General features: G+C 39.2%; 1 protein-coding gene across 1 annotated transcript in view; it reads right to left on the bottom strand.

Moving 5' to 3' along the window:
* LOC127438134 (potassium voltage-gated channel subfamily H member 1-like) overlaps window positions 1-20036 on the bottom strand; it is a 104578-nt gene that overhangs the window by 45991 nt on the left and 38551 nt on the right. The window contains 1 exon segment of the mRNA XM_051693460.1: window positions 14331-14760. Within this exon segment, the coding sequence (XP_051549420.1) occupies window positions 14331-14760 (430 nt within the window).

Raw genomic sequence — 20036 nt, 5'->3', positions numbered from 1 at the left:
TCGAGTTCAAATCTAGGATGTACTGAGGGACTCCAGCCAGGTCTCCTAAGTAATTCAGCACTCTTGCTTGTGTGACAGTGCTTTGTGGCAGCGGGGGTGTGGTCAAGCGTCCGTCCGGAGAGAGAAAAAGCGGTAAGGGTGCTTGCACCTGAGATAGCTTATGTCTAACACCTGTCTCTAATTCCAGTGAGCATGGGGAGAGCGGCCTTCGACCAAGTGAGAGTGATCGATGGTCAACAACTCTGGCCGAATGTCGCACTTACATACCCCTATTTTGCAATTATAAATTAGTGGTTGTATAGAGTGATGCAGGATGCTCAAACAAAGGAAGATACAACCCTGCTCTTAATACCGCGGAGCCGTCAGGAAATGGTGTTCCAGGCGGCTCATTATAATCCCGTGGCGGGTCATCTAGGGAAAAGAAAAACACTGAACCGTCTAATAGCCCATTTTTATTGGCCGGAAATTGGCGGCGATGTCCGCAGGTGGCATGTGGCTTACCATGAATGTCAGCTGGTGAACCCGCCGGCTACCCCAAAAGTGCCATTGCGCCCCCTTCCGCTGATCGAGGTCCCCTTTGAGAGAATTGGCATGGACCTCGTCGGGCCATTAGAGCGGTCAGCACGTGGACATCGCTTTGTATTAGTCCTAGTGGACTATGCAATGCGATATTCAGAAGCAGTGCCTCTACGCAGCATCTCAGCTCGTAGTGTTGTGGAGGCACTCTTCAAAATAATCTCCCAGGTGGGGATTCCGAAAGAGATCCTCACCGATCAGGGCCCAACTTTTATATCACGGACACAACGCAAGCTTTACGAATTATTAGGCATTAAGTCAATTCGCACCAGTGTTTACCATCCACAAACAGATGGCCTGGTGGAGCGATTTAATAAAACCCTTAAAAACATGATTCGTAAGTTCATGCACGAGGATGCTAGAAATTGGGACAAATGGCTCGATCCCCTGTTATTTGCAGTATGAGAGGTCCTGCAATTCTCCACTGGGTTTCCCCACTGATGTCATATGCGAAGCTTGGGAGGAGGGACCTTCAGCCAGTAAGAATAAAATTCAATACGTTCTTGATCTTAGAGCTAAACTCCACACCTTGGGGCAACTAACACAGGAGAATTTGCTCCAAGCTCAAGAATGACAGAGCCAACTGTATAACAGGTGAACTTGGCTGCGGAAATTTGCACTGGAAGATAAGGTACTAGTATTACTCCCCACATTGAGCTCCAAATTACTCGCCAAGTGGCAAGGACACTTTGAGGTCACATGACGAGTGGGGGATCTCGATTATGAGGTAAAGCGAACCGATAGAGGGGGCGCATGTCAAATATATCACCTCAACCTCCTGAAATTATGGAGGGAGGTGGTCCCTGTGATGTTGGCTACCATAGTTCTGGAGAGGGTGGAGCTTGGGCCGGAGGTGAATACAAAACACAATCATATCACCCCGGTCACTTGCGGAGAACACCTCTCACCGTATCAACTCGCAGAGGTTGCCAAGTTGCAACAGGAGTTTGCAGACGTGTTTTCCCCTCTACCGGGTCATACGAACCTCATCCAGCACCACATCGAGACCGAGCCAGGGGTAGTGGTATGTAGCAGTCCCTACCGATTGCCCGAGCACAAAAAGAAAATTGTCTGGGAAGAACTGGATGCAATGCTCGATATGGGGGTAATAGAGGAATCCCACAGCGGTTGGTCCAGCCCGGTTGTTCTAGTTCCTATGAGCGACGGGTCTGTATAGTTCTGTGTGGATTATAGAAAAGTCAACGCGGTGTCTAAATTTGACGTGTACCCAATGCCTCGCGTTGATTAATTGCTCGATCGGTTGGGTTCTGCTCGATTTTATTCGACACTGGATTTGACAAAGGGTTATTGGCAGATCCCCTTGACACCAATTTCCCGTGAAAAAATGGCCTGCTCCACACCGTTTGGATTACACCAATTTGTGACGCTTCCGTTCGGTTTGTTAGGGGCCCCGGCTATGTTTCAGCATCTCATGGACCGAATCCTCAGACCGCATTTGGCTTACGCCACTGCCTATTTAGATGATATCATACTAAGACTAAGTACAGCACCGTAGAAAAGGATTGTCTCACCATCAAGTGGGTGGTCCTCACTCTCCGGTACTACCTGTTGGGGTGGGCCTTCACCCTCTGCTGGATCACGCTCCACTCCAATGGCTCCACCGCATGAAAGATACCAATGCGCGGATCACCCTATGGTATCAGGCTCTTCAACCATTTAAGTTCAAGGTGGTCCACAGACCGGGGGCGCAGATGGCTGTCACCAACATCTTTTCCAGAAATGGGGGGGAATGGTAGACATGCCGGATGTCTCCCCGGCCTGAGTCGGGCGGTGGGGATATGTGGCAGCGGGGGCATGGTCAAGCATCCATCCGGAGAGAGAGAAAGCGGTAAGGGCACTTGCACCTGAGCTCCAAAATTATGTCTAACACCTGTCGCTAATTCCAGTGAGCATGGGGAGAGCGGCATATAAGCAGCCACGCCACCAGCAGAGAGAGAGAGAGAGTCTGGAACGAGAGTCTCTCGGTGAAGCTACTGAGTTGTGATGTTAAAGAATTGTGATAAAGACTGTGTGATGTTTAAGAGGCTGTGACTAGGAGCCTGTGACGCTAAAGAGTTTGTGAAGCTGAAGAAGTTATGGTGCCAGTTGTGACTGTGTTAACCCAAAGTTTGTGATTAAAAGCTCACCTGAGACCCGAAGCACCCTGTCCCAGTGTCCTCCTTCCCTCATTCTGAGTGTCTTCGCTTACATGCTTTAATACAGTATGAGATTAATTAACTATATTTAGAACATGAACAACCTACATATGCTCAGACAATGAAGCGAAAGCACAGGTCAACTTGACCTAAGTTACGTGTATGCAGTAGCTGTAAATACGCTGTTGGAATAACAATGCACTATACGTAATACAATATCTGAAAAAGTCTATAAAACAAGTTAAAACCATATAGTTATTTTTTTATTTATTGATCTAGTACATTTTTATACTTTATTCAAAATGTTAGAATATGTGGTTACACTTTGACAAATTATTGTAATTTTTGTCATCTAAAATGTTATTTTCATCAACTAAAGTTATTTGCAACTTTAGTCAGAGTAAAATGGACTAATGAATATGACATGAAAAAAATTTGAAAATATACAGGTGCATCTCAATAAATTAGAATGTTGTGGAAAAGTTCATTTCAGTAATTCAACTCAAATTGTGAAACTCGTGTATTAAATAAATTCAATGCACACAGACTGAAGTAGTTTAAGTCTTTGGTTCTTTTAATTGTGATGATTTTGGCTCACATTTAACAAAAACCCACCAATTCACTATCTCAACAAATTAGAATATGGTGACATGCCAATCAGCTAATCAACTCAAAACACCTGCAAAGGTTTCCTGAGCCTTCAAAATGGTCTCTCAGTTTGGTTCACTAGGCTACACAATCATGGGGAAGACTGCTGATCTGACAGTGGTCCAGAAGACAATCATTGACACACTTCACAACGAGGGTAAGCCACAAACATTCATTGCCAAAGAAGCTGGCTGTTCACAGAGTGCTGTATCCAAGCATGTTAACAGAAAGTTGAGTGGAAGGAAAAAGTGTGGAAGAAAAAGATGCACAACCAACCGAGAGAACTGCAGCCTTATGAGGATTGTCAAGCAAAATCGATTCAAGAATTTGGGTGAACTTCACAAGGAATGGACTGAGGCTGGGGTCAAGGCATCAAGAGCCACCACACACAGACGTGTCAAGGAATTTGGCTACAGTTGTCGTATTCCTCTTGTTAAGCCACTCCTGAACCACAGACAATGTCAGAGGCGTCTTACCTGGGCTAAGGAGAAGAAGAACTGGACTGTTGCCCAGTGGTCCAAAGTCCTCTTTTCAGATGAGAGCAAGTTTTGTATTTCATTTGGAAACCAAGGTCCTAGAGTCTGGAGGAAGGGTGGAGAAGCTCATAGCCCAAGTTGCTTGAAGTCCAGTGTTAAGTTTCCACAGTCTGTGATGATTTGGGGTGCAATGTCATCTGCTGGTGTTGGTCCATTGTGTTTTTTGAAAACCAAAGACACTGCACCCGTTTACCAAGAAATTTTGGAGCACTTCATGCTTCCTTCTGCTGACCAGCTTTTTAAAGATGCTGATTTCATTTTCCAGCAGGATTTGGCACCTACCCACACTGCCAAAAGCACCAAAAGTTGGTTAAATGACTATGGTGTTGGTGTGCTTAACTGGCCAGCAAACTCACCAGACCTGAACCCCATAGAGAATCTATGGGGTATTGTCAAGAGGAAAATGAGAAACAAGAGACCAAAAAATGCGAGCAAATTAATTAAAATAGATGAGCTGAAGGCCACTGTCAAAGAAACCTGGGCTTCCATACCACCTCAGCAGTGCCACAAACTGATCACCTCCATGCCACGCCGAATTGAGGCAGTAATTAAAGCAAAAGGAGCCCCTACCAAGTATTGAGTACATATACAGTAAATGAACATACTTTCCAGAAGGCCAACAATTCACTAAAAATGTTTTTTTTATTGGTCTTATGATGTATTCTAATTTGTTGAGATAGTGAATTGGTGGGTTTTTGTTAAATGTGAGCCAAAATCATCACAATTAAAAGAACCAAAGACTTAAACTACTTCAGTTTGTGTGCATTGAATTTATTTAATACACGAGTTTCACAATTTGAGTTGAATTACTGAAATAAATTAACTTTTCCATGACATTCTAATTTATTGAGATGCACCTGTATGTCTGTCTGTAAGTAACAACTTGTTACCAGCTAACATTTTAAAAAGAAAAAATCCCAAAATTCCCATTTGAGCTATTTCTGTGTGTAATTTATCTTGTAGAACAAAATGTGAAAGCATCTTCAAATAATATTAACCGCAGACTATTTTTTAAAAATGTATTTTTATTTTTATTTTAATTGTTTGCTTTGCCTGCAAATTGACGTCATGACTGAACTTTATCATGCAACAGTCGGGTTCCAAAAGTAAAAATCAGATTAACTTTCTTCAAATAGACGAATTGATTATAAAAGATAACTTTTACACTTTTGAAGTCAGACCAACCATGAGCTCTGGGGTTGTTAATCGATGGTATATGCTTCTGTTGAAGCCACTAGACTGCATTATTTCAAATTTTTTTTTTTTTATTTGTTTTTTTTTATTGTGTTTGATAGCAGAAATCCTGCTGAAGAACTAAACTACCCATAATCTGTATATATCTGGATATTTTGAAATCCAATTTTAATATATTGATACTATACTGATAATAAACAAGTTTAAATTACTAGTATTATATTTTCTATCACAAACCGGTTACATCATTTGCAATGCTTTATGGGATTGTAGTTCAACCCATCATGAAAGACATTAAGTATGCATCTTTGTCCATTTGTCCAATTTTCAAATATATATATATATATATATATATATATATTGCTTTAAATCAAATCAATCATAATGTTATGATTCACCTCAGAGCTAGTTGGTTTGGTTAAAGGCTTAGAACTCTTTTATGAAGGATTTTATGAAATCCCTTTGGAAGAAATGAATGGAAAAAATATTTTCAAGATGGCTGAAAAAGTGGACATCATTAAATATGTTCTGATTGGCTATACTTTTTTTTTTACTTTCAGTGTTGACAGGTAAATTAACTGTCACTGAAATTGTGTTACATCACGCCTTGTCAGGACACAAGGTTGAGTAAGTGTTGACTTATATTAGAGCTAACTGAAAAATGTGAAGCACATATATTGTTACACATAAAAACTGAACTGCATCTGTCACATGCTCTCTAGCTTTTCTGACAATGATTTGATGGCATTAAAAAAAAAAAAAAAAAAAAAAAAAACAACCACCATTGATGACATCCCACCCTCTCTCAGAGGGGCTCACTAATATTAATAATCAGTTATGGTTCCTGTGTTCTCACTGAAGTGTTACAAGCTTCTAATGAGACTCATGGGTGACAGAAGAAAGAAAAAACACAAAAGGCTTTCAGAATATTTTTTTGGAAATGAACCAAGGTGATATCACAGTATTTCTTGAAGTACCTTGGCGTGTCACGTTAATATCATGGTACATAATATTTAATATATGGTTTACATGAAATCATCATGGTTATAACATGGTACCACCACAATAGTTTTCTGTAAAGGGAGGCAAGTGTTTGCTTTGACTGTGATTGTCTCTCAGCTGTAATTAATCTGTATTTGAAGTGATTTATTCTTGGCCTGTATCAGACACCAGCGTAACAAGACAGTCGCAGTAGCCCTAATTTTGCTGCTACCATTTACATGCACTAATGTGGGCAATATTTGCATAATCATAAAATATATAAATGTGAATCTTACAAAAATTGGCATGAAATGTCCAGGTCATAATAAATTATATATTATGCATAAATAAAATGAAGACTATTTTTAAAACCATTAAGATTTTTTGCATTGTGACATTATTTTCAAGACAATTATTTGCATTTAAACACCCCTTCTGTAATTGTCTGAGAAAGCAAAATCTCATTCACATTGCAGTAATAAGAAATTATTTAAATTGCAAGTATTATATATATATATATATATATATATATATATATATATATATATATATATATATTGCATGTTGGTGTAAAAAGACTAACTAAATTGTGCCCAAGACAAAAAATGACCAAAACAGCAATAGCGAGTGTGGTGACCAGGCTTCGGTCCATGGTGGCCACCCCCTAGCTCTGACCCTGAACATATTATATATGACCAAACAAAATAATGCCACAAAATTATGTAATTATTCAATAATATAATATAATATAATATGTATTAAAAATGTCTAAAAATATAATTACTTTTTTGTTCTTTTAGTTTTGGTATTAAATATGACCTGAAACATTTCTTCATGAGATTCATCCATAAACACATCCATATATTTGGATGCTTGATTGTCATGAAAATGTCACAAAAATAATATGAACAAATAATATAATTTCTAAATATTATATTATGTTATATTATTTCACATTATCATAAAATAATATATTATATATGATAAAAAATAATGCCACAAAATAATTTCTCAATATTTTATAATATAATATAATATAATATAATATAATATAATATAAAATGTCTTAAAAATGTCTAAAAATATAATTACCTGATATATACAACAATCAGCCACAACATTAAAACCACCTGCCTAATATGGTGTAGGTCCCCCTCGTGCCGCCAAAATATTCTGAGATGCTATTCTTCTCACCACAAGTGTACAGAGCGATTATCTGAGTTATCTTAGACTTTGTCAGTTCGAACCAGTCTGGCCATTCTCTGTTGATCTCTCTCATCAACAAGGCGTTTCCATCTGCAGAGCTGCCGCTCATTGGATATTTTTTGTTTCTGGCTCCATTCTAAGTAAATTCTAGAGACTGTTGTGTGTGAAAATACCAGGAGATCAGCAGTTACAGAAATACTCAAACCAGCCCATCTGGCACCAACAATCATCCATGCGATTATCTAATCAGCCAGTTGTGTGGCAGCAGTGCAGAAACATGAAATCATGCAGATACGGGTCAGGAGCTTCAGTTAATGTTCACATCAACCATCAGAATGGTGAAAAAAAGTGATCTCAGTGATTTGGACCGTGGCATGATTATTGGTGCCAGATGGGTTGGTTTGAGTATTTTTGTAACTCCTGATCTCCTGGGATTTTCACGCACAACAGTCTCTAGAATTTACTCAGAATGGTGCCAAAAAAAAAAAAAAAAACAAACATCCAGTGAGCGGCAATTCTGTGGATGTAAATGTCTTGTTGATGAGAGAGGTCAACAGAGAATGGCCAGACTGGTTCGAACTGACAAAGTCTACGGTAACACAGATAACCGCTCTGTACAACTGTGGTGAGAAGAATATCATCTCAGAATGCTATTCTGAGATGTGGGTTGGCGCTGTTTTGGCGGCACAAGGGGGACCTACACAATATAAGGCAGGTGGTTATAATCTTGTGGCTGATCGGTGTATAAAATCTAATATATCTTAAAGTGACTTTATAATCAGAGAGAACTACTAAATGTAATGAAATATATAAAAGGCTGCATATGTTTGTACACACATATAGCAACAGCACACACTGCATGACTGAGCGCTCTGAGTGTGTGTGTGTGTGTGAGCAGTGTCACACTGAATCTGTGTGTGTTGTCTATCCTGTGTGTCAGCGCCTTGATATTCTATCTTCCTGTCAGTCTCCACCCTCCTGACACTCAACATCACCGTCACCCTCAGGCAACCCGAGCATCTCTGGCGCATTGAACAGTGCAAACCGCCTCAGCAAAGACCCGCCACAAAAATACACAGCTTGCATGCACACAATTGTGTCTGTATACACTAGTGCAGACTCCCCCACATACTGGCAAAATACACACATGCTGAGATGAAAGGAGATTTAGGGTGAACATGTTCCAGACACCAGCATTTCTGGAAGGTAATCACCAAAACAGTTACCACAGAAAACATTGTACAAACATTGTGCATTACTGTAAACATGATTTTTGTGTTTTTACAGACTGAAGTACAAGTCAAAATTATTTTATGTGGTAATCGACAAGCTACAGATGCTGTCCATAAAGCTTAACCTGTATTAAATACAGAACATTCCTTTAAAATAAAGGGGAGTGTCAAATTAAAATTTTTGCCAGAGCACAGAAAAGTGGGGCCTTCTCAAAACTAAGCAATTCTGTAATCCATCATAGTGTTCTCCAGGCTTGTGTCTGGACACAATGTAATCTAGATCAACACAGGGCTCCATATAGAGAAAATGTTCTACTGGGAGTGTGTTACAGACAGAGTAAGAGAGGAAGCACCTGCTGCAGAGCATCTTATCAGGACACTGAAAATGCAGAACATCTTCACAGGCTTGTATCTAAACTATAATTGACAGTATGCGGATTATGCTGTTGTACTGACTGTTGTTCTTGGAGGACATTGATCCCTATGGGAATGGATCTTTTAATCATTTCTGATCCAAGTAGTGTATTTAATGTAGCAGTGTTTCCTACACAATCTGTTTTATTAGGCAAGCCTACATCTATACCGACTCCAACTACATAATATGAGAGACTACATAATATATGAGTAATCAGGCTGGATTGAAACATTGCCTAACTATACTAAATATACCACTAAATATTTCTGTAACATTTTCAAATTTTTTTTTAAATACAGTTTATTACAGCAACTCTTTGTGAATGTGCAGCTAATTTATTAGACTGATTCAAACCGATAACTCATGAGTCTTTTGAGCGATTCATTAAAAGACTCCTTAGAGTAATTTGTCTGTGAATGTCACTACACTGCTCATGCTATATGTTAGTTGTTGAGTGCAGCCAGCAAAGACCACTACAGATTATTAATTACTTATCTATAATCTGTAATCAAATTACTTCACTGATTACTTCATAGATCACATTACTAATGACTTTGGACCCACTTTATATTAGGTTTCTTTAAAGAGCCCACATTATGCTAATTTACAGGTTCATGATTTTATTTTGGGGGTCTACTAGAATAGGTCTACATGCTTTAATGTTCAAAAAACTCATTATTTTTCTCATACTGTACATTTCTGCTAAACCTATTTTCATCCTCTGGCTCAAACGCACTGATTTAGGTCCTGTCTCTTTAAAGCCTCCCTTTCCGAAAAGCCCAGTCTGCTTTGATTGGTCTGCTGGCCACGTCTGTTGTGATAGGTCAACCGCATAGAGCATGTGTCGGAAATGTAACGCTTCTTACCATAACTGAGTTTCAGGCTTCCTTAACAGCTGTAAACACTATTGTAACTATGGTAACAGTGGCATCAGTTTGGGAGAACAAGCTGATCAACCCGAAACACCTTCGCAAGCACGATTTGAGCAGGACGTTTCACAGTGGTAAGTTTTAATTTTGTAGCTTTCTTACAAGTACACTGTTGATTATTGTGAATCTAACAAAGCTTCAAGTAAAAGACACGTAGTGCATCTAAGTTAGTCATCTTTCACTGGAATGGGTGCAGCCAAACTTTTTTCGCCAGAGCTATGAACGGAGAGCAGAGGCTTACTCCCGGTTGGACATTACTGGGTGTATTAGAGAGTTAGTGAGCAAGTTATCCGTGGACTACCGTGGAGAGCGGCCATAACATTACAGCTTGTAATTATATAATTTTATAAGACTCTTCAGATCGACCATTTTGTTACACAGTTTTAGGTGAAAGCCAGCCCACAGCTGAATAGTAAACCCTTACCAAAACAATAACATTACATAGCAAGTTAGATGAGCACTACCGTGGATTGCAGACATAAATTACCGTTTGTAAAAATAAATCCATCTCCACACTTGATCACTATTCATGATGGTAAGAACGACAAAAAATCTGCATAATTCTACACAATTGTAGGTAAAAGTGGGCCCACAGCTGATTAGCAAAACTATTTCAACACAATAACATTAGCCAGCAGGTTAGCAGAGGCCTACAGCTGTGCACTGGGTGTACATTGTAGCTACAACACAAAACTCCGCATTTGAACTCTTGTAGCAGATAAATCCACAAATAATCAAGCGCCAGATTGTCCCAACAAACTGAGAACTGCACCATCTTTCAGGAGTAACCATCTTGAAATTCAGCATTAGTTGTGGTTGTACTGCTGGGGAATAGTGGTAAAAATATATTTTAACCACTGATTCTTCAATTTGTTTGCCTTTGGAAGTCCAAACAAAGAGGTTTTGCTTTTGCAGTGAAGAAAACAGCATCTTCTCGACATGGCGACAACACTAACCCAACTCATCCTGGCCTCAGCTATAACTACATTTGTTTGAGGGCGGGCCAAAATAGCCCTTAGGCGAACATTATGCAGATGTGTTACATAGTGACGTAGATACTTTCCGGAAGAAATGGCTGCACTACAATCCAGCCGTTTCTTGTAGTTCTTGAGCAGTGTTTTCTATGGAAGAGAACTCCCTTTTGCATGGACTTTGTGCTTTGTAACTTTGCAGACCTTTTACATGCACAAACAGCTATATTACACACTAAAGGAAAGGTAAATCCTAAAAAGCATAATAGGGCCTCTTTAAGTACTATACTATAATGTACTTATTATGCACATATGTGTTGTTACATTGTACTTACATTTAAAGTACTTGTATTTTATAACATCTGTTGTTGCACTGCTAACCTTACCCCTAACCCTAAACCTATTCTAAACCCTAACCCTACCTCTACCCCTATTCCTAAACCTACCTGTACCCCAACCTCTGTAGCAGAAAATGTGAATATTATGAGAATTTTGTAAAACAACATGTAGTAACACAATAAATACATTGTATTGTATGTATTTTAATGTTAGTACATAGTAGTTAAAGACACCTAATATACACTGATGAGCCAAAACATTATGACTACTCACAGGTGAAGCAAAAAACATTGAACATTTCTTAACAAGACCACATGTCAAGGTCTGGGTAGATTAGATGGAAAGAGAACAATTAGTTCTTGTTATCAATATGCTGAATGCAGGAGAAATGGGCAGAAGTAAAGACCTGAGTGACTTTGACAAGGGCCAATTTGTTATGTCCAGACGACCGGGTCAGAGCATCTATGTAACGGCAAGGCTTGTGGGGTGCTCCCGGTCAGCAGTGGTGAGTACCTACTGACAGTGGTCCGAGGAGGGACAAACCACAAACCAGCGACAGGGTGTTGGGCACCCAAGGCTCATCGTGAAAGCTATCCCGTCTGGATTGAACTGACAGAAAGTCTACTGTGGCACAAGTCACAGAAAATTTTAATGATGGTTACAGGAGGAATGTGTCACAACACACAGTGCATCGAACCCTGATGCGTAGCCTCAGACCAGTCAGAATGCCCATGATGACCCCTGTCCACCGTCGAAAGCGCCTACAATGGGCACGTGAGTGTCGGAAATGGACCTTGGAGCAGTGGAAGAAGGTCGCCTGGTCCGATGAGTCCTGTTTTCTTTTGCATCAAGTGGATGGCTGTGTATGTGTGTGCCGTTTACCTGGGGAAGTGATGGCATCAGGATGCACAATGGGAAGATGACAAGCTGGTGGAGGGAGTGTGATGTTCTGGGAAATATTCTGCTGGGAAAACCTGGGTCCGGCCATTCATGTGGATGTCAATTTGATAAGTGCCACCTACTTAAACATTGTTGCAGACCAGGTACACCCTTCATGGCAGTGGTATTCCCTGATGGTAGTGGCCTCTTTCAGCAGGAAAATGCGCCCTGCCACACTGCACACATTGTTTGGGAATGGTTGAGGAACATGATAAAGAGTTCAAGGTGTTGCCTTGGACTCCAAATTCCCCAGATCTCAATCCGACTGAGCATCTGTGGGATGTGCTGGACCAACAAGTCCGATCCAGAGCAGCACCACCTCGCAACTTACTGGACTTGAAGGATCTGCTGCTAATGTCTTGGTGCCAGATACCACAGGACACCTTCAGGGGTCTTGTAGAGTCTATGCCTCAGCAGGTCAGCGCCGTTTTGGCAGCACGCGGAAGACCAACAGCATATTAGGTCGTAATGTTTTGGCTCATTAGTTTAAAGTACGACCATCACTTTAAGTTACTTTCTAAAGCCCGTTCCAACATCCTGTCTGCAATGGACGGGTCGCATCAAAAAGTAAATTGCTCCAATTATATTAAATGACGTTGTCTACACTGGATTTGTCTGACGCGTTGCATCGCAGTAAACAGATACACCGTTCCCTTTTTTTTTTTTTTACAGCACACAGCTGATTGTACATGAACATCATCTTTTTTAGAACTTTCGCTTTTACACGTCCTGTGTACAGCCTCAAACTGCAAGTTTGTTGACCTTTGACAGTCGAATTCGCCGCGTTGACTGATAGGAAGTTGCTTGGTTTGATGGTGACCTCTATGTGGGCGGTGCTTCGTGCAGCTACACTGAATATTCCAAGTGGACAAGGATATCATTTTAGAGGATAGTTTCTTTTTAACTTCACTTTCCCAGACTACAAAGTACAGCATTAAAAAGAGGCTGCTTGGTTATTAGTTTTTTGCTAGTTTCACACGTGCTCAACATCTGCCCTTGCCTATTTTGCCTGTGGAATTTTGCCATTCAAAGGTAAATGAAACCGCACCTTTATACTGCTCCGAGAAATTTAACACTGTCAAACAAATTTAAAAAATACCAATTAACACATTAACATTGGCAGCCATAAAATACTAAAACTAAAATAAAAACTAAAATTAAACTTAAAAACAATATTAAATCCATGGCTAATTGTATCAAAACCATGGTTTCTGAAAAACAAAAATCAAAACAAAAAAACATGGTTGTTACAGTCATAATTACTAAAATACACCATGGTTAATTTATATTAGGCTTAACACTACCCCTAATCAAAGGAGCGAAAGGGAGAAAGGAGCCTCAGGTTGTTCCTGGCAGGGTACCCATCCTTACATGCTCCATATGGTTAGGATTAGGGATGGGGGTGGGGTTAGGGCATCTTCTGCCTGCCAGAAATAAACCCAGGTACCACCGATGCTGAGCCATGGGAGAAAGCCATCACCCTTTGTTCCTCGGACCAGAAAGTAAATGCATGCGACCGACATACTTACCCAAATCGAACCTTTCTCTGAACCCACTGACCTTCACTGTGACAAAACCATTGCGAGGAAGTCAACCTTCATGTGAATTTGTATTTATTATTATAATTAAGAGTGGAGACAGGAAATAGGATGGGTAGAAGAATGGGTCAAAAGGCATATTCGAACTCGGGTAGATCATGGTAAAAAATGTATCTGCACAATCTTTACTCTACATGCCACTGCAGCAATACAAACAACACACTTTGTCGTAAATTTCTAAAGTTCCATCAGACTACTGGGGTGCAAATAGCAGTGATGTGTGGTAGGTGCTATTTAAACCTGGGTGCAAATAGTCATTCTGTAAAAACAAAATTACACCTTCCACTTCCAACTTCAACAAAACTTAAATTCAAAATTATAATAACCTTCACCCTTAAGCTGTAGCAAAAATACAAACATACATGTGTATAAATATAATTCATGTTTTAAATGCATTCCATGTAAATATTCTTTAAGAAATATGTGTAACCCAAGTAATTGTAACATAATTGAATTTCAGGAACTGTAATCTGATTAGAAGAATTTAAAATGTAATCAGTTTGAATACTTTTTCATATAGCAGTAATTGGCTGACACCATGTAGTGCCACAGTCTGAACAGCTATCTATAGTAGCATAAATTTCACTTAGTGGTTTAGAATTTTACTCACAGCCAATCATCATCATGGCCACGGCGAAGATCTTCTCTCCGTCAGTGGTGGGCGCGATGTTCCCGAAGCCAATACTAGTCAGGCTGGTCATAGTAAAGTACAATGAGGTGATGTAGACCGAGTCTTTGCTGGGTCCGCCCTCCCACTTCCCCGTGCCGCTGGTATTGAAGCGATACGGCATGCCGACGGCTTCTCCCAAAAGATACAGCCAGCTGTCCGTACGGACAATGTTTGCCACCTCGTCAATGACCTCGTAGTCACCGATGCTGTACCATATACAGGCCAACCAATGAGCAGCCAGACCAAACACACAAACCAGCAAGATAAGAACCGCTGCCCCATATTCAATGTAGTGGTCCAGCTTACGGGCCACACGGCCGAGTCGTAATAATCGCACCACCTTCAGTGAACTGAAGAGGCTGCTGATTCCCTGCAAGAAATAAGAGTATAATTGTAAGATTATTCTATGAAAATCAGTACATAATTGAAGTAGTCATTTAGCATATACTTTTGTCCAGGAATTAAACTGGGATCTTTGAGGTGGGGGAACCCTAACACCTAACCGTTACAGACTGTTCCGCCCCAATTTAACACCTGCTTTTATCCAAATCTAAGCCTAAACTGGTCTCCCAGCCTCGTCATGTTGGTTTTAGAGAGAGTTTGGGCACTTAATAGCTATAAAGTCTGTAAAAAACCAGCTGCCCTACCAGCTAAACTGATTGAGCACCAGTTTGGCCAGGCTGGTAGACCAGCTTAAACCAGCTAAGCCCATCTTAAACCATCTAAGATCAGCAAACCAGCCTAGGTACTTTTTTTAGCAGGAAAGTGGCCATAACAATTCACTAATTACAGGTACAGTTTTTCTGAGTAACCTAAGGTTAAGTGTCTTGATCAAATGTGCAACAGAAGCCACTTTTCCACTATCAGGCCAGAGAGAGCCAGGGTTATCAACTGGCTAACCGGGGCCAATAGCTTCGGACCTAGAGCCGTGAGACCAAAATCGATCTGCATTCCCACCATCGGGCCAGTAGCCCCCACAGTGTTGCCCTAACATCCACACTTAACACGCCGCCCTAGTGCCAACGTCATACACCCCACCCTTTTTACAAACAAGAGGGAAGCTCAAGCTGAGGTATCATGTTATCTAGTTATCTAGAATATCGAGTTTATATCATTTGCAAACATTAGCTAGCTAGCAAGATAAGTTAGCGTTGACAACTTACCGACTGTAACTGCCATGGTGTCCCAAGTGGTCTCTCCACTAACAGCGGGACAATGTCCCTGTACACTGTCCATGATCTCGAACCATGGAAAGTTCTTTCTTTGGGCACCGCTTTGTCTGTTGGGCATTTTAATGGATTTGTACTGTACCTGCAATCTTTAAAAAAAAATTTTTGTTTTTTTTTGAATCTGCACCACTGTACGCTGGATACACAACCTGGCAAGTTCGGCGAAACTCTCCTTTTGACATTGACCCCATCTCCATCCCCACTGGGTGGCCCCGGGAAAGCCCAGAGGAGGCACGATGAAGCCCCGGAAGTGACTGGGAATGCAACTGGCCCTGGCATGCACATGCACGCCCTCATTTGGCCTGATAGTGGAAACACAGCTAGTGATAGTTCACGGGATTCTACTTGTGGGATCTAACCAGCAACCTTTTAGTTTCAATTCCAGATCTATACTTACAAAACTATGCCACCTCAAAGGTTAAGATTTCCTCAGTACATGTACATTGTTTCATTTAGATTAACAAATTTAACTTGATCATTATTAACTCTGGTAATACTGAGTTACAGGTATCTTGTTCCATATTTCACACTATTCATAATTTACCCTGGGTGAGTAATTCACATTGTATATCTTTGACACTACAATTCAAGGATAGCACTGCAAAATCAGTGGTAACCCTGCTCTGGAGTAAGGTTTCATAACCCTCCCTTTCAATATTTAAAGTGTGAAACATTGCTTAAAGGTGCACTCATTCATTTTTCATTCATTAAAAAAAGTTTAACTCCTAAAGACATGAATTGTAAAATTGGAAATCATACCCACTCACATTAAAATGAAGACTCCAGTCATATAAGTAACCTTATATAAGTAACCTTTTATTCTACAAGGAGAGGGTCCTCACATGGGGCTGCCATGTTAGAATCACATGACCAGCCGAATACTACTTGCTTAATCTCAGTAACCGTCCTGTTATTTGACACTTTCACTCATTGATTAAAGTAATCATGGCTGACTGTGAATACTAAATGTACTAAATACTAAATGTAGTGAATACTAAATTTCTACAATGGCCAGCCTAAGATGGTTTGCTGGTCTAAGATGGTTCTCCCAGGCTGATTAGCTGAAAAATGCCCAAAACCCCTCTAAAACCTGGCAATAGCTAACCAGCTAAGGCTAGTTTAAGCAGTTTCTTTTTTCCAGTTTGGTAATCATTGATTGGGATTCGAAAAGGTCAGTGGGAAAAAAAAGGGTCAAAGTTGGAATTGTTTGAACTTTGAGTGGTGCATTACAACTCTTGATCTGCATGTAACGCTGCCGGGGGTAATGCTGTAGCTTGTTGCTTTGCTTGATAGAGTTCAGTGCATTGGGGAGTGTTGATGCATGTCATGTAAAAAGTGATTCATGGATGGGTGAACCAATGGATGGTCCTCAAAATCTAATTCTCTAATTCTACCCTAATACTCAGAGATCCTGTTAATAATACATCACTTTCCTCAATGTATAAAACCAGGCACTATGGAATATTGACCAAACCGTTAAAACAGCCCCACTGCCATAGGTCGAGCATGTGTAAGGCTGGGCATAATGCGTGTAATTATGAATATATACAGTAGATATCAATACGAAATTCCAGTTGTTGCTCTGGGATAACACTGCTCATAACTGTTGGCGTTTCCCCAACCCAAAATCAAAACCTTAATCCTTTATGCTCTGAAGGTGTTTTTAAAGATTTCCTGTTTCTCGGCAAAAAAAAAAAAAAAAAGATAAAAAATAGAGAGAGAGAGTCAAGGAGAGACAAGTGTTTGGTATAATTGTAAAGAAAACTTTTCTGATTTTTTAAAGATATAGATTATGATACATTCTGAGACTCTCAGCATAAGACACTGCTGAATTTTTTTTTTGTTGCCAAAAATGATCCCCCCCCCAACTTATTTTTCTTATTTGACATTATATATCTCAGGGTGTAAATAAGGTGGCTCAGAAAAAATGGCTTTTGTTTTGTTCCCAATCATTTCAACTGTATCTGAGAACATTTTTGTGTTGATACGACAAAGCAATCAAAAGTTATAGCATTACCAAAATAATTTATCATAGTCTTCAAAAACATCTCCAAGTGTCTAAAAGCCTCTCCAAACAAATAAAACATAATAATTGTACATAAGAACTAATTACACATACAAACACAACAATGACTAAAGGTTTGCATAGCATGCAGACATGATTTTAGTAATGAGGTTTCACAGAATGTGTAAGCACAAGTCACATTTTATGATACTTTTGTGTCCTTTTTTGATCTTTAGAGTGTGGCACTGTCCTTTTCCATTGTATAAAAAAAATAAAAAAGGGAACGTGATGTTAAAACATCTCCTTTTGTGTATTGCATTAGAAAGAAAGTTTTTAGACGACATGAGGGAGAGTAAATTATGAAAAAAAAGTTTCATTTTGGGGTTAACTATTCCTTTAAAACATACTGTATGTATTAAATTATGGTAGCAAAAAATAAAATAAAAATACATTTAAATTACATCCATTTGCACATTTAAATCAATATGCAACTGCCTCTCAATCAAACTCGAAACCAGCCAGCACTGAGATTACTTTTGTGAGAATAAATTATTTGAATTTGTGAAGAAGGCTCACTCCACTGGATTTTATCTCAATTCCCTAAAGCTTTTCAAGTCTGCGCTGACATTGTCAGTGAGGACCGCATATGATTATTGCATATGCCAGTTTCAAGAGGTTCAACCATTTCAATTTCATTTTTCTGCATTAGGAATGAATGGAATGTGGCTATGACTCGTTCAAGTGTGCTGTCATGCCAATAAAATAAAAAACTAATTACGCAATAATGCTTCCTCTAGTCTTGAGTGATGTCAGTACTGGATTGTGATTGTAAGTGTACAGTATATAACAATATAATATCAAATTATTCATCTGGAGTGTTTTGTATGGAGTGTGAACGTTGAACAGTAAGTAGCACCTGCAGTATGACGATCTTTTGTAAGGAACACATGGCTCCAGATGGCACAAAATCTATTTTAAATGCGCTTCTAAAGGTATGGAAGGGGACGTCTCCTAGATTTCATAGCTTCACCCTGTAGTTAGGTCACCATCTGCTTATATACATTGCCCTGCAGTAGTTTGGCTTGTTCTCTGTATGAAGAAAGAAGTACCATAACAATGTCTCAGGCGGTGGCTCTTTCCTGCCAGCAGCATGAGCAGAGAAAAGAAGGGTAACTGGTGTTGACGTGCCCAGCACAGACATCCTGAAAGAGGACTGTGTGTCAGCACTATAATCTCCTGTCCTGACACAATGCTGTTCCGCTGCAGGCCCCGCTGCAACAACCTGACAGCTAAAGCCCAAGAAAAAAATTTGGCTTTGAGTGTGCACTTCCTACTGAGGGATTAATGCAAGGAGTCTGTGCAAAATCCAAAACCAAGGACGGTATCTGACAGGCATGAAATCAAAATGGACCCAATTTACTTTCTTAATACACTGCAAACAAATAATTTTCTTAATTGGTATCTTTTTCTTGATTTTAAAGAAATAAATATTAAAAAATCCTTACAATTTTTTACTTTAAGCTTAATTGTGTAAGATATTATGACATGTTTTCAGACACTATATCTTGAATTAAGTTTAAATTTTCTTCTCATTTTGTTAAGATTTATGATTAAAACAAGAAATAAAATTGCCAATGTGGTAAGAAAAATAAACTTAATTGAAGGTACATTGCTTAAAAAAAAAAAAAATAAATAAATCGTAATATCTATTTTCTAATATACATTTTAGTTTTCAAGTACATATATGAGCATGTTTAAAAATAAATAAATAAATAAAAACAAGACAAAAACACCAGCCCTGATCTCATTATCATAGACGCTGATAGGCGCTTAAAAATACAACATGGAAATATTGATAGCATAAACATTTTTACATATTACAGATTTAGAAACATAAAATATTTCTGAATACTTTATATTATAAATATATTTGTAGTTACATTTTTATTCATTAATAGATAATTTACATCCCTTAACCCTACCCACTTTTCAACAATATAAAAACATACAGTAACAGGCAATAATATATACATAATATTAAATTGATATTTTAGAGCCAGTAATCCCATAAATACCCCTAAACCTAACCCTAACCATTTCTTAATGATAAAAAAAACAAAACAAAAAAAACAGCAAATTTTGAATGTTTACATGGTGTGGGATTTGACTGCTAATCACTTGACCAAAATCATTAAATAAAGACTTAAATTTGGGTCTATTCCTCACACAGCTCTGTCATATGGCTTCTGAAGACTTGGATTATAGCTCACGAATAGAGTGGATTACTTTTATGATTGTTATATGGTGCTTTTGTGATGTTCCTTATTTTAGGCTGCAGTATATTCAGAAAACTCCCACAAACAAAATAAAAAATAACTGATTAAGTATTGATTACATTATCATTTTAACATT

This window comes from Myxocyprinus asiaticus, chromosome 49 (assembly GCF_019703515.2).
Source record: "Myxocyprinus asiaticus isolate MX2 ecotype Aquarium Trade chromosome 49, UBuf_Myxa_2, whole genome shotgun sequence".
NCBI classification, from domain to species: Eukaryota; Metazoa; Chordata; class Actinopteri; order Cypriniformes; family Catostomidae; genus Myxocyprinus; species Myxocyprinus asiaticus.
Note: the sequence above shows the minus strand (reverse complement) of the source record. Positions and strands in the feature narration are given on the sequence as shown.